The 26,070-nt window shown below is 50.6% G+C and overlaps 2 protein-coding genes across 2 annotated transcripts in view; one reads left to right on the top strand and one right to left on the bottom strand.

Moving 5' to 3' along the window:
* LOC126569809 (protein Optix-like) overlaps window positions 1-25,238 on the top strand; it is a 54,796-nt gene extending 29,558 nt beyond the window's left edge. Inside the window, exons 4-5 of the mRNA XM_050227180.1 lie at window positions 23,919-24,196; window positions 24,331-25,238. Of these exons, the coding sequence (XP_050083137.1) occupies window positions 23,919-24,196; window positions 24,331-25,238 (1,186 nt within the window). The remainder of the gene's footprint in view (window positions 1-23,918; window positions 24,197-24,330) is intronic.
* The window catches only part of LOC126569821 (ER membrane protein complex subunit 7 homolog), a 118,691-nt gene that overhangs the window by 28,031 nt on the left and 64,590 nt on the right, over window positions 1-26,070 (bottom strand). The gene's annotated exons all lie outside the window — the stretch shown is intronic.

Genomic DNA, 26,070 nt, shown 5'->3' with positions numbered 1-26,070 from the left:
CGCTTTTGCAACCGATGCTCTTCGGAGGAGGAGGAGGAGGTCATTTTGCACAACTGACGATAATTAATTTTACATTTCTCTCCCTGGCTGCCTGTATTCTTCTGGGCTGTAGCTTCCTTTTGGGGAGCGCAAATAGAGGCCATCGTGTGCGCTAATGATTGAGAAAGGGGTAAAGAGTAAGAAAAGCGGTCTTGGGCGTCGATTTGCGCGTGCCACCAGCAGTCTGCTGCTGCTGCTGCTGCTGCTGCTGCTGATGGTTCACCATTTGCACGTTTGGTGACGGTTCGTTTACGGTGGCATCTGTTCGGCAATTTACTTCGTTTTGCATTTGTGCTGCATTATGGCGAGGTAGCAACGTCTTATAGCGATGCGTCGAAGCGATGGGACGAGATAATAACTGGGGGGGCTGTGGCCGGGTGGTACTTAGGCCGTGGAACAGGAACTTCCATTATGCGTTCGGGGCAGCTTGACGATTGTTATGACCAATCGGAATATGGCAGGTGCCACCGCTGTGGTCCCGTGTCCACAAAATGGAGGCAAGTGGCCACACCGATGGCCACTACCTAGAGGATACACAGTTTTGTGGAATTTTCTTCAAGGAACTTCAAAGAGGAAACTTTGTATCGAGTTTCTAGATCAAGGAAACTATTTAATAAAACAGTTCAACTAATGCTTCTCCTTTTCCCTTTCCACTTCTCTCGTTCGCAGGTACGTTAAACGTGATGCCGTGTCGAGGATCGGTCCACGAACCATAAATGGTATATTGATCGTCCGCCGGTCAATAAACTGTTTGAAACTGGAATGGATATTCTGGACGTGACATCCTGTTGCGAATGGATTTTCGGAATGGACTGTAAGCATCTGTTTCGCCGCAGCTCGCTCCGTGGATGAGGTATTGCTACGTGATGAAATTATGATCGTCATGGTGTGATTTGATATCGGACCGAACTTTATTGTTACGTAGCAAGTTTCCGTAGTCTGGAAATGAAGAGAAGGATTTATGTAATGACCATAATGTTCCTTGAATACTAAATTTGGAGAAAAAGTTGACAAAGTTACCCTAAGATTATTGGATCGGCCTTATATAATTGAAAAGATTGATTGCCAACTTTTGCAAGTGGCACAAAGTTGGATGAATGTCACGTTTGGTCGGTGAATTGCACTTTCAAACGTGCTTCCCAACAACACAAAACGAAGCCGAAATCATAAAAAGAAAACTGGAACAAATCGATGCAATTGGTGATACTGGAATGGAATCGCCATGCTCCCAATTAGGTCATGTTAGGGCAGAAAAACACTCCATTAAAACAAACTAAACAGACATTCAATCCAGCCCATGGATGCATTACATGAACGTGGGATCGAGCAACTGCAACTGTTTGATGCTGGATATTAGATCCTTCCCGCTGTGCTGCGCTGTAACGGGCAGGCAGCTGGAGAGGGAGGAAGGAAGCTCCCTCGGATGGTTGGTTGGTTTTGTTTACAACCGTTGTCCGCAGCGCAAGTAACCTCTAATCCTATTGACTGAGCTGTTGCTTTTTGACGGATTTACTGCGTGTTGCTGGCCGTGGCAATGGTCTGCTTTAATCCTCCGTAACCGTATTCCCTCCATATTCCATTAGCGCTGGGCTGCCCTGAAGGTTTTATCTTAATTCGAGCAAGTGAATGCTGGCGATGGTGTTGTTTTAACTTACGCCGCCACAAAAACCATTGATCCCTGGTACGTCGCGAGCTGGAAAGATTAGTTGTGTGGTCGGTCTGGTGGTATGCCGCCGCGTGAGATCGGTGAGGACGGATTTCATCCCAGTTTGCATTAAAGTATAAATCGATACTTCCCCCCCGGGAACCGGTTGTAGGGATTTGTTTTACTGCACGGTGGCTTCGCTCGAACTTAAATACCTTTCGTTGATGAAGTTGTGCCCAAATCGGCGGGGCAACTAGCAATAGCTTTTCGAGGGAGCTTTTCATCATCCTGAAAGGTGTGAAAGATAAACTAAAACCCCCCGAACAACAAACGCGTCCAGCTGCGGGCGCTAAAACCACGACGATAATGTTCGTTCGGTTGAGTTTTCTTGAGCTCCCGTGTCAGCTTAAGCAAAGGATGCTTATCCAGCAGCATCAAGTTGGCACTGGTTGGTGTGGTAAAGATGGATGCTTGTTTCTTGTCTATTTTGCGACGCCTTTTTCCGTCGCCAACTCTGATGTAGGTCCTAGTACTCAACACAAACGTCACCGGACCACCGACAGTGAGTTGACAATCCGTTCACACTTCTTGGGCGGCAACTACCTCGGCGATACCTATGCCCGAGGTGTTTTTAGTTAGTAAATGGCGGGACATTGTCTCGTGTCATGAGGCGTTTGATTGTAGAATTTATAAGTCACGACACTCGCTTCAAATGTGTCTCGCGTGTAAGACAGGTTAAAGCTTAGTGTGATATTAAAAATGAAAACTCGCAAGAACAACTTTTGTTCCACGAGAGAGAGAGAGAGAAGCCGCAAAAAGAACGACAGAAGGAATATTTGAAGATTGGAAAGATTACTATCCCTGGCGCTGCGCTGACGATGACCTTTGCCAGCTTCTCTAATGACTCGAAAAGGACCGCCCAACGACGTATAGCCGGGGATTATAATCGTCGGTGTTGCTACTACGCTGGATTGGCTCTCACGAAATTAGCGGAGTCGTCAGCGTGGAGTGTTTTTAAAATCCTCTCCAAATCCTCGCTCCTTGCCGATCCGATGAAAGCTGCAGCAGCAGCAGCAGCAGGGTCCGTAATATGAACCTTTCTAGGTGCATCAGCTAGAAGCTTGAGGCGCGCTAAAACCCCCCAAGGGTTCGGAACACAGCCACAGACCTCCGTCACGAGTCACGTCCCTAGAGACTCACCGACACCGAGATTCTATGGTTTTGTGTTCATCTGGCTAAAAACCGATGGCTTATAAAAGACGGAGCGGAGCACTCTCTCTCTGCCTCGAAAAACTAGGCCCACCGTCATGGCGGTCGACATCTCCATCAACTTGGGAACGGTTGCGTTGTAAGAAGGGACCAACGCTCGTTTCGATTCAGGTAATTTAGAGCGTGAATAGGTGGCGTAGGATCGGATTTCAAGTATTTGCCAGATTTGGCCAATGTTATCGGTTGGCTGATTTCGCTGGTTACTCGATCCGCCCGGGAGTCGACCCTCCGATCCGTCCGATGCGGGCCACATGGTTTCCAGGAGGGACTCTTTTGGGACTGTCTGCTGTGGAGAGTGAGTGAGAGATATTGGAACATAATCTTTTAATATCGTTACATTGCGGCTCCCTCAACTTCTGTGTCCCCGGTGTATCTGTGTGATTGGTAGATTGTTTTAACGCATCTAGGGTACTCAGTGCAATGTGGGAACATAACCTGATCCTGATGAGCCTTTTAAACACAAATCACTCGATTACTGTGCGAACACACATTAGCGAGCCTCATCGTAGCAAGCTATTAAGGGAGTGATTGTTGGTCATAACCCTCGGCAAGGAAGTCGGCAAGGTCGCATGATGATACAGCCAGTGTTGAGAGAGGGGTGTACCAGCTGCCAAACGGCTGCATCGTTTACGAGCAGCATCAATATCGCTCCTTCGCTTCGCTATCACCGAACGGGCCGGCGAATCATCATAATGAAAGGCTTGCCAAGCGGAACTGGAACCAGTACAATGTAGTCAAGTGTAGCATGACACCCTCGTATCATTTGCGTTCGGCTAGTCGCTTGTTTCACCTCGTTGCTTCGTCGTCGATTTCGTGGCTGTGCGAACCCAACCTTGTCATTAGTAATCGTAATCAGCATAATGATTTGCGCTTGCGAAACGGTTTTGTCAACCGAAAACCCCATGCCAATACTCCCCGATTGACATTCGACCTCGACTCGACTGGTTACGGCAAGCAAATTACGATCAAATTACACGTAAATGATTCGGTCTCGCCGTGTTATTCCGCACTCCTTCGCATCGAAAACTCGGTGCTCGGTGGAAGATGATACCTCACCCTGGCACGTCAACCCCTTCAGTTGGCTGGTCTGCAGGTAGCTTCGTCGTACACTCACCCGCCCCTCCCGCCACGACGCCTGTCTCCGGTGACGCTGACTACAAAGAATCCGACGTAACACGTATCCGAGCAGCATGGATCTCGGTGCTGCGGAAAAGGATTACTACAATCCTTCACTACAAGGGATACGGGATCAGCTCAAAAAAGGGAGCGAAGCGTTTTTCTTGGGCAGCAATTTTAATGGAACAAAATTGGACCCCAGGCCCCGATGCTGCTACTGAGGAACGAGGGCGCTATTGAGCACGCTGGCAACACGTGTCTTACATGTAGATTAACTGCCGCATTCCGTACCGGAGACGCCAAGACGTGCTAGTACTTTTATCAATCAATCGCTAATCCACTGAGACCGACCGGACCTCAAGAGGAAGAGGAAGAAGAAGCTGTCGTCGTTCGCGACATGTCGGATCACTACACTTGACTTCCGGCAACTTTTGATTCGCGTCTTCTGGGAGCAAATAAAAGAGAATAGACAGAGAGCAAAACGAACGCCTAAAGCCTTTGAGACTCTCAGGGAGCTCGGGGCTCGTTAACCCCCGGCGGCGGACGCTCGAGATGATCCGGAAGGCACAATATTTACTTTGCCATTTCAATCTTCGCCTTTCGCCCCGACCTCGCCTGAAAAGTGAAAAACCCCCTCTCGCTGCAACGCGGGCGAGGTGAGTTTGTTTTCCTTTCTTTAAAAACGAAGCGATTCCAAGCGATTTTCGATCCAGCTTCACCCGCGTTCGCTCGGTTCAAGCAAGGGTGATGATTAGGCGATGGAAGTAAGATAAGAACCTGGTTGGTTCCCGGGAAAAGGAAAGAAAAGTGAGAAAATCCTGGGAACGCGGGCGATGGCGCACACTTCCCCCTCCCGGTAGTTGCATATCGTTACTTCGAAACGTTCGAAAAAGGGGCTGTAAGATGATTATTGAAAAACGCTCGCTTCCTCGCTTTCCTCCTCCTTTCCGACGTCAGCTTGGAGGAAGGATTTTCGTTGCAAGGGAAAGGCCCAAAAAAAGCAAGGGCAGCAAATTGAAGCGGTTTACGTCGCCGGATCGGTGGTCGGACGGTTCGCTCCCTTGGGAGACAATGTCGGCGCCCCTTTCGGCGCGAGTTACGACGCGAGGAAAAACACGCTGCTCGTTGCTCAATTTAGGAAGAATCACCCTCGAACTCGATGCGATGGTGGGAGAGGGGGGAGGGGGGGGGAGGCACAGGGAGTAGAAGGCATCAAAAAGGCATGTAATTTGAATTGCTACAATGTCAACAATTTAAACACGATGCTATCTGCGCGGGACCGTAGCGGACGTGAGGGTACGAACGGCGGGGTGGGGGCTGTAATTTGTCTAAATCATTATCCTTTTGCCACGGTGGCCGCGTACCAGCAGTGAGTGAGCTGGTGGCCGCTGATGAACTGTACCTTGGCCGTCGCGTCCCAATCCCGCTGCCTCTGTCTGTTTTCCGTTTTTGGCACTTTCTGCCACCGACGCCAAACGGGTGGCAAAACACGTTGACATACCCGCTGCCTTTTTTGCACGCGACAGAACTTTGTTTTTTCGTTCCGTTTCGCGGACCGATTGGGATTTACACAAATCAATATCGATCACCGGTGGGAAAACCTTTCGCACGCAGTTCGTAAGACGCGAGAGCGTCGGTGTCGGTGCTTTTGATGTTTGCGCAAGTGTATGATGGTGTGATTTATGGGTGATAAGAGTGCCGTTTGATGTTTCAATTACTGGTAGAACTGGTGCTGTTAACAGCTTTCTAAATTTCATCCCGCACGCGCGCCAATGTTTCGCTGTCGGATGGGCACGCAGCGAGCGATTATCGAACAGAAAAAGGCATGTCGGAGAAGAGAGAGAAATTGTGCGTTGCAGCAATAGCGCGTTTGAAATGTGTGTCTGGAACGTTGCAGTTAAAAATTAGAATAACTTTTTTTAAAAAAAAGTACACTGGATTCTGTTTATGCTGTCAAAGTAAAAATTGACAGATGTTTAAAAAGTCTCAAGGACGAAACAATCCAAGTAACCATATGCTCTTAACAACCTAGTAACAATGCATGCTGCCATCTTTTTCCATTAAGAAACGTAGTGGAAATGAGTCGTACCGGTTAATTAACGGTAAGATAGATTGCACGAACCAATTTTCACGTCTGTGTCTGGAATTGGCGGCAGCATTCTTGCGCCACGGAGCATCTTAAGCTAACCAAGCCTCTCCTTCCAGCGGCGGCCTTCTTCTTCTTGTGTAGCTAATCTTCAAACACAGTTTTGTGCCCATCACCAGCAGCCAGCCACTGGAACGGGATTTTACTACGAACCACGCCATTGTTCTTTCCCACCACCAGCACCGCCAGTTCCAAACACGTTCCATCGGTAATCGGCCAAGTTTCCCGCGCACTCGTCGAAGAAGAATCCGGAGCAATGGCTAATTGTGCTCTCGCTGTGCTTACTTTGATCTCCTCGCAATGTTCGCCTTGCCTAAGACACCGCGAGGGCGCTTTGTCCATCCATTCCCATCACCTGACGACGCCTGCCGTTCCGATTCTGATGGCATGTTGTACCGGGCCAGACCACCGGGCGCACCCTGGCCCTAGGGTGTTGCTGCATCCAGCAACTTCCGGCATCAGCGCACTCCCTGCTGAGATTTCACACCAGCTCCAGGGGAAAATATGATGGGAGACATCGGGCATCGGGGGCCACGCTGCTGGCGGCTGGGTGGCTGTCACGCTGGGAGAAAGCGCCCGAACTCATCACGCCCGAAGGTGACATCGAAACGCGCCCAGCAGGAACACCGCGACCATCCCTTCCTTCCCACACGCCCATGGCCATCTTCGATCGGCAATAGAAAATTGGTGGAAAATTCCGGTGGTACAACCATACAGGCCCTTCTGATGGCCTACTCTGGAGTGTTCTATTTACCAAGAGATACAACTTCATTCACCACGCACCTCGCCAAAGGTTGAATGGCCTGGCAGCGGTGCCATAAAACAATATGCCTCCTGGCGTGCGGGCACCGTATGGTGTCGTCACCCGTTTGATCCTCCTTCCCAATGGCCACCGATGGCCGTGGCTCACACCTTCCGGGTTCCTACCGGAACAAAGTAGTAACAAATTGGCTCGCGAACCCTCGGTACGGGTGGGCAGGGGCTCGAGAGAAAGGTATCCCGCTGCGCAGTGGTAGGCCATGACGAATCCTCGGCGACGGAGATCAATAGGCGCCTGTCAGCGGCAACAATCACCCGTCCGCAGCTGGATAGTTGACAAGTTTCTCGCCCAAGACGGCGGCGGTGACCGAACGGAGGCGCAAAAGCAACAAATCGAACCGAGACACAGACCCGACCGCTTGCACTTCGCCAATAAACGGGAACCCTGGGGAATGTGTCGCCCGAGAGAAGTAGCGAAAGAAGAAGACAAGTTCCGAGAGTTTGGAAAACTTGTTCCCGGCTACGGACCAGGATGATGGTGACGATGGTGGCAATAACAATAAACATAAAATAATGCGAACCGACCTGACGGCGACATGATGATGGTAAAGATGATGATGATGATGTTGTTGTTGATGTGTAACCGCAGGCTGAACCGGTACCGCTCGACCTTCGTGGTCAGCGTTCGATCATCGCCCGGTCCCGGCACGCTTCCGCAACGCAGGTATCGGCATCTTGCTAAATACTTTTTAATGACTCCATATCTTTGTGCACGATGTTGCGGCCACCAACAGTATTGACTAAACGAAAATAGGCAGCCGCAGAATCGGTCAGAAGAATCCTCCGGCTGGTGAAGCCGACGTCTGCCTAAAGAAAGGAACCCCGGAGAGGGACCCGGCCGGTCAACCGCAAAATCCGTTTCCAAATTAGTTTCGCGGGACGAGCGGTGGAGTGCGCGCTACTTGATTGCTACTTCAGCGAGGTCCAAACGGTGCGGTCAATGCCGATGGCACATAAATCATTTCCCAGTTTTTTCCCTCCCCCAAGTGGTGGCCACATTCCCCGGTGGAAGGCGCGTGCGTCTCTCGTGACGACCGGTGGCAGTCACAGTTTTGGGTCGCTTTCGATGCATCCAAAAACCCGCCACTCCATCGATCCGGCTGTGATGCATAAATCACGTTTTATCACGACGGCACCGACGGAACGATGGCAAGTTCCCACATTCTTGACGGGGCCGGGGCAACGTGACGCTCCGGTGTACCGTCCCCCCCCCCCCCCAACGTGAAGGAAGCGGAACGCTATGGCTCATTGAACCGGAAAGGCGTGGAGGTGAGGATCGCGCACCGCGAACGAGAAGATTTGTGTCTCGTCGATCGATTGGAGGCCAGGCCGGAAAATTGATGACCTCTCTGCGTGGTGATTGTGGCCTGGGTCCCTCGATGGGAAGGCCGTTCCGTTCTTTTTCCACTCCTCTCACACTGATTGTTCATCACGTTGGAACACGTACAATGCATACAATGTCCCGACGGCGAGAAAGGAGACGGCGCGTGGCGTTTGTGGATGCGTTGGGAGTCTTCTCAGGTGAGCTGGCGGCCGGTCGGTCCGTCGGTTGTCATCGGAAGAAAACTAATAAACGCGTCCCAACCCTGGGACCAACCGGGTGCCACAAGAGATATGGCGAATGGTAGTCGGTTGCTCACGATCACCATCGAGAAGTTGTCATCGCGCGTTGCTGGCGTTGGCGTCTCGGTTCTTCTTCAGTTCTTCACCTCCGGATACGTCACGGATGTGGCAGCAGTTTGTCGTGCGTTAAAATGTTGCTCTCTCTCCGCTTTACTGCTGCTGGTGATGCTGCAGACCGTTATCCGCCGGTTTGATTGATGTTTTGTCGTCGTTGTCGTGGCTTGTCCGAAGGCTTCCGCGCTGCCGTCCGCACGTATGTCACGCTTCCCGTGCGTAGCACTAAAGTCTCTCGCCGGATGACATATGTCTAATCACTGACGCCGACAGCAAGACAAAAACGTGGCACTCTCCACTGCGGCTGCGCGGCCTCTATTGAATTGAGATGGTCGATCGTTATCGGTTCGTTCGCGGGCATTCTGATGCATCAGGATGAACTCTCTTCGACGATGGAGTGAATGCCGCTTACCGGTCACCATTCTATTCGCTGTTTGCTTTTCGTTCCTGTTTTTTGCTTTCGCTGCATTTGGTGGTGCATTGTAGAGGCGGCAATCTCGCCCGCTTGGGCTGTTTGCTGCTGGCGTTTTATTAAGCCATCAATCGTGGCCATCCGTGGCGCTGCCAACCGAATGCTGCCACTGATGGGGCAATAACTACATTGTGCGCTTCGGTGCGGTTCCGAAAATTTGTTTCCTTTTTCAAGAAAGGATAGCACATATTGTGGTGGTTTTTTTAGCGACTGATGAAGAGTATACTAATAGCTTTTCTTCAGTTATCGTATGAAAAAAGGGTTCATGTATTATTACTTGATTTTTTTTTGGGCATTAACAAAGTATAAAGGTCTGCAATATTTAAATAGATGCAGCAAAGATTTGTGGTGTAATCGTAATCCAGGAAGCTCCTAATAACACCTTCTCCAGTGTATCCTTTTGGAGTAGCAAACGACATCAAAAGAACATTCGCCACCTCTCTCGGTGGTCAACAAGAAATTGGCCTTTCACAGGTGGCACCCAGGGGTGGAAGAGATTTCATTTCAAACAAACCACAGCCCGATAAGCCTGGGGTACATATTGTTTCGCCATCCTCGAGCTCCTTTTCGATACTATAGCATCTACTCTGCTGAATGGTTTTCATTTGAATTGCCTCATGAACCTTTTTGGGAATGTAATTATCCCAATGGACAAAACGATATCTCTTGGCAGAACGAACCGTTGGTCCTCTGGATTGAAATGACCCTTGTGGATCTAATTCGTTAATTACTTTTCGGTACAGGATAGCAGAGTGACTCTACAAAGCAAATTGGGCATGTGTATTATGGTTAAGTAGTGTAAAGAAATTATTATAGACAAGTTACAGTAAACAGTGTCTGACACTGAGTTTAGAATAAAGTAGTGCCTCTTCCAGTAACCTCAAAGGCAAACAGAGTGCTTAAAAGAACTGAGTAGCTTACACTGGGTCCACTGCATTCAACATATCAGCGATTGAAGAGAATGAAGGGGATAACCCAGATGCTTTGAAAACATAATTCGATTTGTACTCCGTACACACAAGGCAGTGTCCCAAGTAGACACACAATCCCTGGATTGGATTATTGTTTCTTTTTTTTCTATTCCTCGAGATTCGTGTTCAAACTTCCTGACCCACAAAATGTTGAAACTGGGTTTCAAACCCAAGCACATGTGATGCCGAGGGTAACGCAGTACCGATCGGAGAGACGCTACCCCCTTCACAAGGGGGTTCATCTCATTCCGCCGCGACGTACGCCGCGAGGAACGCAAGTTAAAAAAGGATTTTATTTGATTCCTATTTGTTCGTCGACGTGAAACCGGGACGTAAGGGATGATACTCGCAAGCAGCTACGGACGGAACACCGGTCCAGGGTTCAGCGAAGGATCAGCTATCCTAGGAGCAAACTGTTTATCCACGATGGATTATGTTTCAGATTGCCCCGGCATTGCATCATTCCTGCCAGAAAGGGACGAAGGGGGTTTGTCTTGGTTCCACGGTACATGCGGAACCGTTCTCAGAGATGATCAATCGTGCTGTACCATTTTTGATTTGAATGTCGATGTCGTTCAGTTCCCTGTTTTACTCTCTCTCTCTCTCGCGAATTGCAATCCCGAAACCGTACGTTCGTTGATCATTTGATTTCTGATTTGCTGATTTGCGTCTGTCTTTTGGGGGGCCTGATTTTTGGGAGTCGCGTCTACTTTCTTCCCGAAACCGCCAAATTTTGCCAAAAATCGAGCCAACGACCGGGGGAGCTAGGTCACCCTCGTGCTAGTACACCAGACCGGATCCGGCGCACCCTCGCTTAAAAGGAAGAGGACGAATCGGCAGAAATGGTGTGGGTTTGTTGTTATTCAAATTGTAGTAACAATGGCAAATCGAGTCTTTGAATCTAACGAATTTAGGAAGCGGAGACAGCACACCCTAACTCAAATCGTCGATTCGCCACTCCGTGCGCGGTACTTCGGTGCCGTCTTCTTGAGCTGAGCTCGAGCGTAAGATATGTTGCCGATGCTACGTTTATTTAAGCGACTGACGGGCGGAAGGAAAGGGAAGGCGATCCGATCCGAAAAGAGCGGACTCTGGAGACTGCCAAAGCCGGAGAATTGATTTGGCGACGATGGCGAACGGCGAACAATGAAGCAATTATAGCACAGTTTGTACAAGTGTTTCGTTCGTTTCCCCTCCTGTTACTCCTCTATTGGGAGACGTTCGATTTGGACACAATGGGATCCGACCGGACCAGAAGACGGATGGTGACGATGGTGATACATTTGTGGATAAATGTCATCATCCCCTTGGAACCGTTTTAAGGTTGCACGTGATACGACACGCCGACAGCTGATAAGTAATTCATGAATGCTGTAGTCCACCATTTGGGATCGAATGCTCGAGCATGTTTGTATGTTGTCTCCAACAAAAAACAAAAGCACTGGCCTGGCGAGCTGTAAATATCGATGTTGTAATTAGAGCCATCCTTTTTTGATGATTTATGCCACCGAGACAACACGTTATGCCATGACGCTTGGCATGACGAAATGTTCTTAGTTCTTGGAGGCAATTAAAAGAGGAAAAAACCGAGAGAACTGTCTCCATAATTGCCAGTAGCATATGTTTTTGCACACACAAGCACCGCAAAAGTGGAACAATTATTAAACTCACGCTCGTGGCGCCCTCGCACCGCGCCCCTCTTTCCGTGTCCAACCTCTGTGCGATGCGTGATCATGATCAAATTCCCCGGGACTTCGAACCAGCTCGGCCGCTAAAAAGTGGCCATTCAGTTTTATGCCCTTTTCGAAATACCGATCCGATCAGTTCCGTATCTTGAACTCCCGCTTCTGAAGGACAATAGACGGGGAGTAGCCTACTGCCACTGCGCTGGATTGCTTTGGAATTTTGAATTTTTGTCGCTTCCATTATCGTCCCAATGGCCGCCCCAAAAACCGAACCGTCAAAATTCGTCACAACGTTGCAGATGACTTTTCCGTCGGGGTATCACCAGCAGCAGTAGCAGCAGCCTGTGCAGTTCACGTTTTTTTTCGGTTCCACCGTTCTCTCGCCGGAATATCTCGCATGCCACGAGAAGGATCGGTTCGAAGTTTCGTTTGGCGATATGACTTTATTAGTTGTGCGATGCGATATTCGCGCGCGTTCGCGCTCTCTGGCCAAGTCCATCCGTCCATCGAACCATCGTGCACTGGATCCGTGGGGTTGGCCACTTTCTGGCATCGGGTTTTCGGTGCATCGAACCGCGATCGTGAATGGTATAATTATTACAAATAATCAGGCAAACCATCACTACGCGGCCACGCGGTCCACGGTGATGCCCTTTTCTGTTTCGGCAGCTCCTGTTGTTCGCCGGCTTTATAGCCACCGACAGTATCGCGAGCGCGAGAACATTCTTCCGCAGAATATTTGTCATTCGTTCGGGCCTGGCCGGTCAAATATTTTTATCACTTTATAATTTTAACCTTCGCTCCCGTTTGGCCGCATTTGGTGAAGGTGTGTCCCGGTTCGCTCCAGTCCGGGTCCACACGATCCGTACAAGGTTCTCGGCGGTTGCTCGCCAACTGTGATCGATCCCGGGACCTTCAGAGCAAGGTGGTGTTCGCTTCGCTTGTTTAATTACTTTTGCAACCGACATCCAGCGCCCATTTGTGAGTCGCGGCACGCGGAATGATGGCTCCGGTCTTGTTTTGTTACGCGACGGGGAAATAAAATTTAATCGTTATCGTTATCAGTTTACTGCACCGACGGACGGGCGACGCGACATCGGCGCAAAAGCGGCTAATGGGTGTCCGGTTTTCGGGGCGAATGATTCCAACCGCGTACAACCGCGAGTAGTGTGGTCATTTGAATTGATGATGCTGTTTACCTGGCCGTAAATTAGCCATCATTGCAAGGGCAAAACACTGTGCGGCTGTGGGGCCATGTTTGGAGCAGATGAAATGGAAATGATTGAAAGGTGGTTTCCGGCTGGAGTCGGACCAAATTTGCTGAAAATCAACCACCAACCGGTGCGTTACCAAGGCGAGCACGGCCATAGTAGGCCTGGTCTGGTGCCAGGTCATTAATCGATGAAACCTCCACCTTTATCCCTTACCTTACCGGGTGGGTTGCCCTTATTCTTTTCTGCCAGCCAATTGAATTAAGATGTTACTCCACAGGGCAGGCACACACTTTGTAGACACAGCGCGCCAGGGCAGCAGCCAAGGACGACACAGTTGACGCACACCAACAAAAACAGCAACAATTAAAGCGCGCACGAACTTTGAGCGTTTTTCCCGTCCTTTCGCGTCCTGTCACCAGCCAGATGCTTTCCAGCTGCGGCTTCGCAGGCAGCAACTGCGAAGGCTTGCTGCGATGTGCTCACGAGGAATGTTTCGCAACATGTTGCCGATATCGTGCCACGGTACCGTGCTCCGCTGGCATGCCATGCTGGTTGGGGTTGGAAACCGGGAACAGGGTGTTGTTGTTGCCTGAAATGCTTTCCACCTCTCGCCGGGAGCACAATCATCATCGCGCCGCCGCCGCCGTCGTCGGAGCTATTTATTGCCTTCTGACACCGCCATCGCCGGGTTCGGCCTTCATGCCTTCGGTTTTCCCATTTTTTGTGGCTTCCTTGCAACAACAGCGGCGCGAAAAAAACCCTTCATTGGCGCCAACACCGGGAGAGATCTATTTCTTTCTATTATTGATCCGATCCGACACCAACAAGCGGTGCTAATGAACGAGATCAAAATGCGAATGCGATCCGTTGCGTTCAAAGGTGTCGCATGCGTGTGTGAGCAGATCCAATTCCAAACCATCGTTTGCTCCCGGTGCACTAGGACGGCTCATCGAAGGGTTAATTACCGATCGGGAGCGGTGCGATTACCACCGACGTGTTTTTTTTTGCCACCCTTCCCACCCTTCAGGTGCGGGCCACGTGGTCGTATCATTTTCAAATTCACACTCCCTTTAGATCTAGTGCGCCACAGGAAGAGGAAGAGGAGGAGGAAGAAGAAGATGCTCCCTCCCTGGCGCGGTATCGGCGTTTGTTGTTGCCGACGAGCGCGATTCTGATGCGCTGCTTGTCCGCGGCAGCATCATCGTTTTCACCGCTGGTAAGAATCGAACCGAGGCCGCAAGAAGCAGCAGCAGCAGCAGCAGCAGCAGCAAAAAAAAGAAGCAGAAAAGGAAAGGAGCAAGAAACAAGGGCAAGCTGGAGAGCGCGCACAGCGGAATTGCGTTACGCAGAGCCCCACATTGTGGTCCATTGTTTGCTCCGCCGGTCTGTCCGCCAAGGTGGCCACCGTGCGGTTGGTGGGACAAGCGGTGGCGGTAATAACTTTATATGAAACAGAGTGTAACAACACCGGCGGTTCACGTTTCACTGGCGATCAAGTGAGCGCCGCAGTCGCTTGGGCTTTGGCGGCGATACCTTGGAATGGTTCGACACCGACAGACGATAGATGGCCAATGGGACCAGTGCGGGGAAGGGCGCCACACGCGGTGCCCAAAGGATGGAAGGCCATGGATTCCCATCGCGCGATCGCCTTGCGGGCTGGCTTCGCTGGGCACGATAATGATCCGTGCGGATCGTTTGCCCGATCGGAATGATGATCCACCCCACTGGGGGTTTTTTGGGGTCCAAGGGGGGCAGTGGGTGCTCCGTGGCTAATTATCTTATTAAGTGTAACAATAAGTTAATTAATTATTTATACACGTTTCGATACACACTGGCCACTGGTCGCTGGCCTGTCTGGACCGGTGCTTGGGATCCCTTTCTTCTCGCGCCACCATCACGCGGCGCAGGACCAAAGGACCCCGGAAAGGAAAGGTTGAGCACCGGGCACCGTTGGAAACTGATCGATGGATGCTACACAACACCGCAGGATGCTGGCAGTGGAGGTTACTAATGACTCCATCGCAGGGCCCAGATCGAAAGATGATTGATCCGTTGTGGTCCCCCCTCCCCCCTACTCTCTCACACGCGAAAGCAATACCCTGACTGGCGGCAACATTTGGCAGCCGCATTAACGCGCCACCGGACCGTGTCCACCGGTTGTGGTGTGGCCACAACGCGCTACATTGTGCTGGCCCCATGCCCCGAAGGCGCGAGAAACCCTTTCGCGAGCAACCGTCCAACCGAGGGGAGCGCGGGCGCGCGCGCGCGCGCTCGAAGATAATAAAGTCATTAGTGTGACTTCTCGGGCGCGCTTCGGCGGCCAGAACTGCTTCCTTCGCGGTAATGCATACCGCGGTTTGAACTTGAGATGCGTGTCGAATTGGCCGGTTGGTTCCGCCAACAGTGCCAGAGTGCCGGTTTGGTTTGGTGGTGCAAGCCGCAAGACAAATGTGCCCTCACGTAGCACGTCTTCATTATTCCCGTTTATTGTTACCCTTTTGTGCGGGAATGTGCCCCCCCCTCGACCGCTGGTCCGCCTATACGGCCGCGTTCCCCGCGCCTGACGTCTATGTCGAGATTCAATCACACTTTTGCGGAACAATTTGTTTACCGGGTTTTTTAAATATGTTTGCGAATAATGTCTCGAGGAACCTTTCTTCCTTTCTGGCCTGGCATCCTTTTGGCTCACCTCGTCACCGTCATTGAAGTCTCCCAGGGCAGTGACAGTTAGCTTTCATCTCGCTGAGTAGGCGCTGCGGCGCTCGGTGAAATACTTTTTCCATCAAAAGTTGCCCGCAGGCTGTCACTCTCAGCAGGCCATGCATGACCGGACCGGATGGCACCAGTATCAAAAACATCACAAAGGCACTGTCTGCCTGCAGAGCTGCGGATGTGGCCACTGATCTGGTTTACGTTTCTGCTCTTGCGACGTTTGAGAACTCCATTAAAGCGCAGTCGGTGAGTCGTGGAGTGTAATGTGTAGTGTAAACGGGTTAGTTCTCGATGCCAAGGTTCCGCAGCTCCCCTCTCTCTCTCTAATTCGATCACCGTTTAAATTGTCCCCCCGAAAAAAACGGACCGCAACCACCACAACAGACGCTCGACAACGAGCAACGATATTGTCCTCTGGCGGTGCGGTGTGCCGGTATAAGCGTATCCTGCTGCTCCTTCACGGATTGTCTAGTAGTGCGTGCCTGCGGGCCTTAGACACAACCCCTCACAACGGTGGACTTCGCATGCCAGGACATTCGCTACGAAGTGTGCGCGCCTTCCTTGCAACTTCCCGGGAGTCGATACCGCCAGCCTGGTGCCTGGTGCTTGTGCCGGAGGCTGTTGAAGTGATGACTTCCGCCATCAACGGGCTCATCCAGTGAGCTCCTTGTTGTCCGGGCACCACCGATCCGTGAGCCGATGAAATGCACAACAAGCTGGGATTTTAATTTTTCACGCTAATTTATATTCATTATTCGGGTAATTCCTTAACGATTGCCGGTTGGCTCGGTTGGCGTCGTCGCTCGGTAGCACCAGGGACCCCCCCCCCCCCCCCCCCCCCCGGTGCCGTGCGATGTGACGAAAGGGCCGAGGGCGCGAAATAATGGCTCTATTGTTGTACAAATTAAGTTTAGGCCGTAAATATATTCAAATATTTGGCGGTCTACCGGATGGATGGCGTGAATGAGGGGGGGTGTGGGGAGGGAACCGACGTCACAAGGAAACTATAGCGGGCGCGTGGGTGTGCGAAGGGCGGGAGGGAAAAGCAATTGGGTATTAGAAAATGAAGGTATAACCAGGAAAAACCAACAATATTATGATTATTGAATCAAATCTGGCCCCTACCCGCTTGATGGTGACTAGCGGGAACACGACAAACGCTCGACAATGGCCGCCGGTTTCAGGATCGGTTTTTTTTTTTCGTTCAAAAATAAACATTCATCTCGCCGGCAGTTCCGGGGTTGTATTTTGGGTTTTTTTTCCGCCACCCTCTCCCCCTTGAAACTCACTCACCCATCCAGTCATGAGGGGTTGAGCTTAACTTTGTTAAATTGTGACCGGGACCGTTGGTTGTACCAAGGATTGGGCAAGGAACACAACACACGCAAGCGGAGTTGAAGGTCAATGAGACTCGTTGTGAGTCGGTCGGTTGGTCGGTCCTTCCGTAAGGGCGACATCTCCCCAGCTCAATCTTCCATAACCAGCGTGCCGTTTTTACCTGATCCCACCAGACCAGAGTCCCCTACGGCTCTATTGTAGACGGGCCAGAGTGGCCAGAGGAACCGATTTTGGCATGTTCTGTTTTGGGTATTACACTTTTGATATTCAATTACTCCGTGGTTCCCCTCCGAACCCCGGTATGTGTGGCGTTAACTGAAGACCAGGGACACGTGAGCACCGTCATGTATCTGTGCCAGGGGGGGGATTGGAAAGATTTTCGTAACTTTATTACGTGTGAAATGATGGTTATGAGAATGAGAATGTAGGGATACGGGGCAGCCAGCCCAGTGCTCGTGTTTCTTGTGCTCGACATTTGATATCTGACCGACGGTCGGTGCTCGGATCAAGACTTGTGTACTGTGGTGTCAGTATTGGAAGGGCTGCGCTGGTGAAAAGAGGGCCAACGAGAGCGGTACAGATTAAGGGCTCGTAAGTTCAGCGTTCCTGCAATCCCTTACTTGGCGTTGCAAACAAAAAATGAACGCTTTTCGACTGTGAACTACTGCACTGGAGCTTGCATTAGCCTGACATCTCTTCTAGACGATTCTGTGAATCTGCTGACCACACTTCTCACGAATCATACGCGTAGCTTACCACAGGGGATCTTATTGATCCAACTTTTCCGCTTCACTTGAGGCCACCGGCAGACAGTAAGTGCATGTTCATATATATGTATTTACCATCCCGTACCGGGAGTCGACACAAAGCACTTACACATTTGTTGTGCTCTCGGTGTGAGACTGGGGGAGACGGGAAGTCACAGACACTCGCCGGACACGCACTTGACAACCTAATCGTCTCCATCGATTTGCAGCAAAAACCATTATATCCTCCATCCTGCACGCACGCACAACCCGGAGAGTGTGTGGTCGAGTGGGCGTTCTGCAATCAATCGAACCTTCTCTCAGTCGTGTGTAATGCTGGAAATCAATAATCATCGCTGAAGGATCACCCAAGCCAAGCGCAGCCAGGCAGGACTGGACTGGACTGGACTGATTGTAATGATGATTGCAAGCAGCTTTATGTCTGTGCTCTGTGTGTGTCTACTCAGGTCGCACAGGTCAGCCACCACCATCGTCATCATCATCACCATCATCATCACCATCATGGCCTGCTCTGCTGCTATCTGACGGCCAATCTGACGTTTACTGGCGGAAGGCAGGCAGGCAGGCAGGCAGGCGTAGTAGCCGTTGGTAAACATCTAGCACGCCTCATTTCGTTAAAACCGGAAGATGCCTGGGTCCTGGGCACCGTGCCGGAAGGAAACTATCGGGCGCAAATATTTGGTGCCATGTTTGGTAAACATAACCTGCACATTATTGTGAAGGTGCCATCGGGTGTAGTAGCCCTCCAGGGTGCACTAGAGTAACTGCTTTTTCTTTTTTTTGGTTACGTTCACTGTTGAGTGAAACAAATCCTTTCGCCATCTTACTACACGAATGACACTCGGGCGCTAAACAGTAATCAGCTGCAATCCGTTTTGCAGACGACATGCAAACCGAAAGAATCAATATTGAAGTCCATTATAATTGTTCTCCTACTGCAGCCGGGGCTCGAGCTCCGAATGGTCCGATGCCTCCACGTCTACTCCCATTAATGGAAAACAATTGAATCCCATCGAATCCATCCATCGATTGACTTGTGAATCGCTGCAGATATGCACCTCGGTCGCTTGCGGTCGTTACCACAACAATATGGTTGACGATATGGGCATAAAGAGCCACTGTGTTGGTTGTGGTTGCGGATGGTTTATTGTTGTTTGCTGACGAACCACTGTATCGTCCAATCGTCGTCGGTGCGTGGTCTCTGCTCACTTCCATCTGAGTAAATACCGCACTAGCAGCACTAGCTGGCCACCGCCTTTGTCTTCTGTTGGCCTTCTGGTTTGCGCTGTTCACTTGCAATTTTATGCGCAGTTCCTGGCAGTGCCAAGAGCGCAACGCTTCCACTGCTACTTCAACCCTTTCTGCATAATGCTCAATTCAATTACCATTACCCATCCCGAGGCAACTGTGGCAATCCCCTTCTGTGGACTTACTTGTGCGCCTGCGAGGCATTTATCGGTCAGTCCGGCGGCGGAAGGGTTATAACCGCAGCACCATACCACCGGGACTGACATACGGCGAAGGGGATGCGAAAAATGGAACAACCACAGACGGAGCCGCTGCTGGTGGTGGTTTTCGATGGTGATAATTTGTCATACTCCGTCCGATGACGGTTCCGCTCGATGACACACCGACGACGACGACGACGACGACAACGACGACGGGTCTTCTGTAGTCTATTTGTAAATCTTACGCGCCTCACCCCATTCCAACCAGCAGCGCAAGCAACAGAAGGGTGACAGCGCCGGTTAGAGGGTTTGGTGTAAATTTGGCGAACAAATAGAGCGATGCGAGTGTCTCTCCGCTCGCCATCGTTTGTCTAGTACCATCCGTACCGTAAACAAATGCCGATTGTCTCTCTACTTCTATTTCACGAGTCTCATCACCTCCTCTCGAAATGCTCGAATTTGTCACAACAGTCCTCATCACCATCACCATCACCATCATCAACAACATCAGCAATATCACTGGTGGTATAATGTGGCGTAGAGAGGGAGCATTTAGGGCAGGACACGCTGGGATATCCGCTTTCTCTCTCTCTCTCTCTCTCTCTCTCTCTATTTGATGGCTCATTTGCGATCCTGCCAGTTGGCCACTGGAGCAGCAGTAACATTAGCATATTTTATTGAATCTTCCTGCGTGCGCCTTCGTGTGTTTATTTTGATTCCACAATTAATTGCGACCACTGCTGCTGGTCATGGTACAATGCTAAAAAGCGTCATCAACTCATCATTTATGAGGAGCCGTTTTGTTTCGGACTTGAAAATGGTTTCGGAAAATTGAAATTGACAGCCGGATGCTGTGTTTTTGCGCAGGGGCAGGGTTTTGCATAATTTGCCGAAATGGGAATCCCGGGGGAAGTGTTGATGGACCGGGCCCAGAACGGCTTTTGTCGTATTTTAAAGACGTTAAAAACGCACTCGTGTTTGTGTGTTTTGTCCGTGTGGTCATGAGCGTGGGATCGAGGATTGTGAGGACAGTACGCTGGCTGGCTGACCATGATGCTGGTCACTGGCGGCACCGTGCCGCTCATCGCAGGATCCCAAATGCAAGCGATCGTAATTCGATACCGTGCGCAGTATTGAGCTGGCTGACAGTGAGAGCGCGATATCGGAGCCGATACCGGCCTGAGGCCGAACGGCAGTGGAGTCTTAGCTATAACTGTCTATTTGATTGCTCTTTGGCAAACGAAACGATTCCATTTCCATACAGTTTCCACCGCCACCCTGCTTGACTGCTGCTCCTGGTGCTGCGTCTGCTGCGAGTTGTTTTTGTTTTCATCCTCCTCAACCTATACACCCTCCGCTTCCTTCTAGTGCCGTTTTCCCAGAGTAGATTGCTGCCGTTGTCTCCACTTTTGTCCTCGCATAAGTGTGTTTACTTATGCTTTTCTTCGAAGAAAGTGCACCATCCCGATCGCGGCGCGGGAGAATGGAAACAGTTTGTTTAGGATTACTGCCGTGGCTGGGCTGGGTTTGTGTTTCTTCGTCTCTCTAATAAGTTGTTTTGTTTTTTTTCTTGCTTCTTGCTTCTTCTTCGCTCATATTTTCCTTCTCGAGTTTCCCAGTCCCTCTTTTCCTTGACTCTTGGCCGATAAAATGGTTCTTTCTTGTCCTTGTGCTTGAGCTAGGGCTAGGGGAGGGGAGGTGCATTAAGCGCCACATGATGCGCCGTTCTTGGGTGCGCCTGCTTGGTGATTGGGTTATTTTGAAATTCAAACGCTTTGCTAGACAGCTGTCAAACAAACGGAAACAGTTCTCTTTTCCGTTTCGATACAGTGACAGATTGTTTCCATGCGCACGGACTAACTAACGATGATGACATCAAGCGATGCTTTTCTCTCCGCCCTTTTCCATCTTGAAGAAAACTGATGAGGCGCAATGCGGTTGGTTCGCTCCCCAGATGGATCAGTGCGATCGTCTACTTTTAAATGATCGTTTTCAGAGCGATGGCTTAATGGATCTCCTTAAAGGAGGGACTGAGCTCGGCTTTCGGCTAGAAAAATGGCTCATTTTTGACGATTTTTTGTGAAGAAACCATTCAACTTAATTTTTGAAAGTAAAGGCCATATTCATATAATGCCATAACATCTACTTTTCAATAATATTTGGTTGTACTTTGGAGAAGATTTATTCAAAACTGCGTGCATGGCATCAAATTCAGGAAGCTACTTTTTCCGGTCCCATCGTAGACACTTATTGAGTCATTTGAAATATACAAATTAATATATTTTGTCACAGAATATGAGTTTATCTAGGTAACCCCGTCGAGTTTTTGTTGAATCTCCATTTTTTCGATTTTTGGCAGAATTTTTAAAGTGGAAAATACATCACACTATGATCAAACCGGGTTCGTCGCTTAAAGTGGCAAGTCTTTTGATTCGAACCAAAAACGGATTTGTTTGCAGAAAACTATCGACCTATAAATGTTTTTGTAAATGTCATAGTATACTGCAACTTTTCAAGCATATTTTGTCGGCTTTTGGGGGGGATTAGTTAAAGAATCTTTAAAAAATGCATTTTTCGATTCAAATTAAAAATACAAGCTTTTCAAAAGTGTTTTAAAAAGAAAGTATCAACACTTTTTATGAAAACCCGACGAGGCTACCTGGAAAATAATGTGCTGATAAGGTGTTAAAAATATTAAATCGATCGGACCAGTAGTGCTACGATGGCCACCGACTTTGGAAACTTTGTCCGTTTTATCTTCAATTGCTCTAAACGTTTTACACAATATTCTTGAAAGGATCAGTATTTATGAAAAAAATAAAGATGGTTTCAAAAAAAAACCTAAGCCCACCCTTAAGAAATGCACACCCTCGTAACCTCCAGTAATCATATCCTCGGCAAATACACGCCAAACATCGAAACCACATAAGCACGCGTTCCAGAGCCGGCGGGGAATGTTTGCGGTTATGGCCTTACCTACTCCTCATCCTCCTCCTCCTGCTCCTCCTCCTGCTCCTCCCGAAGGACCTTCATCCTGGTGCCCATTAGGATGACCATGTGTAAGACGTCTCCTGCTCACTGCACCAGCCGCGACTCCCTCGTAGGTGACTCCAGCAAAAGGTTACAGACATTCCATCTGCGAACGGTGGTGAGAGAGCGAAACGGGAAAGGACACCTATTAAATCAAAGTGTGTAAATATAGACGCAGGGCATTTTCATTTCCGGCGCCAACCAGCCATCCATCCAACTCCACTCGACTGCGAAAGTGAGTGAGACCGTTTTGCTCTTCTTTCATTGCTGGCATCAGAAGCTTGCCTCCGTTTTCCTTCTTCCTTCTGGTCCCATAATACTGACGACATTTCCACTTCTATGCGCCCGACTGTGTGGTTGGGATACCTCAGGAAACACTGCACTGAACTGTCAAGAGTGTTCCGTGGAAATGATCATGATGATGTGATCGCGGGACCCTCCGAAGTGCCTTGTTGGTTCCAGCAGCCATTTCCTGTTCCTGATAAGTGTGCCTGTTCACAGCAAACCGAACACTGCTCCTACTGAGAAATTCTATCCTCGCCACCTCGTCGCCTTAACCGTTTAGTGAAGTAAGGCGAGTTTGAAGATGGCCCAAAGTTCGATTCCCTTCGAATGGCGTCTACTCTCCGTTGACGCCATCCCCGGTCGTCGTCGTCGTCAGGCAGACTAATTAGCATTCTTAGACAGCTGCCAGCCAGCCCAATTTTGGGCAGACCCACACTCACTCCGGTCGTTCCGGATAATAATCCGTCTCCGTTCGGGTGTGACCACGGAGCCTGAGCATCAGCCGCAGCAGCAGCAGCAGCACGAGCTGATGTACCGTGTCATCGTGTTACGCTTAGTGTCAAACAAAAGTGCAACGAAACGCCAGTCTGCTGTGGTAGGGGCCAGGGAACGGAGCAGCACGGAATCAATCCACCATCCAGTATGGCGTCATCGAGAGGCTCGAGGAAACCTCGTATTAAACACTATGACAAGGCACTTTTTTCTGGCTCTTCTCGGTTCGGAGTTTTTGGGAGCTCTGGGCGATTGGCTTCAGCGGGACTTTCGGGCATTTTTGTTTCGATCGCCAGTCGCCAGTCCTGTGCCAGCTTCCTGCCCCGTTTAATCTGTCCTTCTGTCTGATTTTGTTTCCCCTTCCTTCCTCCCTTCCTGAACACCGAATCTGATCCGTATCTTTGCCTCCGTGAGTGTTTGTCTTCGGAACCCCCGGAACCCCCCGTTTGTCGAGTGATCGAAGAAGATTATTGTCTTGGCGCGTTTGCGACGAGCGTCACGAGATATTGCTATTAGTGACCGGAGCCGGACCGTAGCCTGAACCATTCCACAGACCAGCGATGAGGGGCGCAGAGAGGGGCGCAGAGATTAACTGCATCGTAGGGCACTCGAGGGACAGAAGAGGAGCACACGGGCACAGGAATGTACCGGCGGTCACGGTCACGGATGCGAGCGATTATTAAAATGAATGAATGTTCCAATTCGTCCGCCACGGGTTTTTTTTTTTATTGTTAACACACTTTTCTAATCATTCACTTTTCTTCTCTCCTTTCTCCTCTCTACTCGCCCTCAGACACAATCAACCACCACTGTCCGGGTCCGGATCGTCCTCGCTGACGCCAAGGCGTGGCGAAGGGCCACTGTCACCGGTGGACACGGATTCCGATTCCGACATCTCGCTCGGTACACACTCGCCAGTTCCTAGTATGTCGATGCAGCACAGTCCCAGCTCGCTGCCGGGCTCGGCCGAGGACCGGCTGAACGATGACCGCGAGAAGGACTTCCGGAGCAGCTTCGCCTCGCTACACTCTTTCCGCTTCGGTGATCACCTGACCGGCGGTCTGTTACCTGGTAAGTTTCGACTGCGGTGCGCTCTCTGTTGTGAACTCGTATTTATTGATCGTCCTTTAATCTGTCTCTCTCTTCCTCTCTGTCTCTCTCTCTCTCTCTCTCTCTCTCTCTCTCTCTTCGCGTCACGTTATCAGGTTCGTTCAACAGTAGATTCATGCCTTATCGACTCGGCGATCATTCGCCACCGATCAATACGCATTCGCCACCGATCGGTTTGACGCATCTACCGCTCACGCCGACCGTGCTACGGCCCCAACCTCACCTACCGCACTCGCTGGCCGTCAGTGTGGCCGGATCCGTGGGCATTCCGACCAGTATGGCGGGCGGTGCCGGGATGCTGACGACGGTGGTCAATATGAGTGATTCGCCGAGCAGCAACAGCAGCGCAACGACCGCATCCCTCACCCTCAACACCACCCCAACGGGGAAGGAAGGCCATGGACACGCGGCACGGGACGGGCTGGCGCATCACGGTCCGAGTGATCCGCTATCCGATGGACGTCCCGGAACACCTCATTCCGTCAGCACACCATCGGTGGCAGCGGCCACCACGGCAGCGACCACGGCAGCGACGAGCGCTTCACTGCTGCAGCCAATGTCCCCGCTGAGAATCCGGGTCAGTTCTCCGTCGCGGTTGAACGCCGAGCTGCTCCAGCATACGGCGGCGGCAGCCGCAGCGGCAGCGGCAGCTGCAGCAGCAGCAGCGGCCGCATCCCAACAGCCACCACCTCATCATCCTGCCCTCTCGCTACACCCTCACGCACATCATCCGCATCACCTGCACGCGGTACATCATCCCCACGCGCACCATCCTCACGCCCATCCGCATCCGCAGCATTCCCACCATGCTGCTCACCATGCTGCGGCCACCGCCCTCATGAATGGGCTCAGTGCCAGCGGTATCGTGCGGATTGTGTCCAGTTCGGCCAGTAGCACGGCACCGAGTGCGGCTACCACCAACGCCACCACCACCACCACCACCACCACCTCGATACTCCATCGACCGTTCTCACCGTCACCGAAACCGAAGGAAGCTTCGTGATAAGTGAGCCGCGTGGTGGTGTTGCTGGGGTCACGGTGCAAAGGTAACGCATATTAACGCGCTTCAGGGATGACAGTTTTTTTTTTTCGCTCCGGGAACAGAGATCACGATCCAGCATCAAAACATCCAAACTTCCTGGTTTCCTCTTGCTCGACGATGACAACCGGAACGGGTTGTTAGCGAGTAACACGACGCGACGGATGTTCCGTTCCGTGGCGTGGCTTGCTTGATGGTTAGTGAATTTGATTTTCTACTGCCACAGCCGTCGTGATGGCAACCAGGTCTCGAGCCTATTTTTGCGTAACGGAGTCATCCGTCGCTGCCGATCCCTTCGGTGGTGTCCTGGTGTTGTAAAATGAAACTTTATGTTCGCGGTGGAGATTCGCGAGGAACACGGTTCCGGCATGTTCCGTTGTACAGAACAGGCATGGTTTTTCACCATCCTCATTCGGTGTAATACCTGTGGTGAGGCCAACAAGGATAAAATGTGTTTTTTTTTACCTTTTTCTACGCTGGTCTATGTGTTTTCCGTCTGGTGTACGTTCCGATGCCGATGTTTCCTTCGAAGTTGTTTCGCCAAAAACTTTGCCGCACCCGTGAAGTGGTTAGTCTAATCCGCCGACAGGACGCCTGGCCAAGTATGTAAGTGCACGGTGTACATAACCACCGCTCCCGTTCGCGCACATGCGCATTCGGGGGGGCGCGCAGAAAGAGTTTTTTTTTTGGCAGGAAATTCTTTTATTTCCTTCTTGGCAAGCACTCGAGCAAACGATACATCCGCGTCGAGAGCAGCCACTTTTACCATTGCTCACACTTTTGCTGTTTTTTTTTT

The sequence above is a fragment of the Anopheles aquasalis genome, chromosome 2 (assembly GCF_943734665.1).
Source record: "Anopheles aquasalis chromosome 2, idAnoAquaMG_Q_19, whole genome shotgun sequence".
NCBI lineage: Eukaryota > Metazoa > Arthropoda > Insecta > Diptera > Culicidae > Anopheles > Anopheles aquasalis.
Note: the sequence above shows the minus strand (reverse complement) of the source record. Positions and strands in the feature narration are given on the sequence as shown.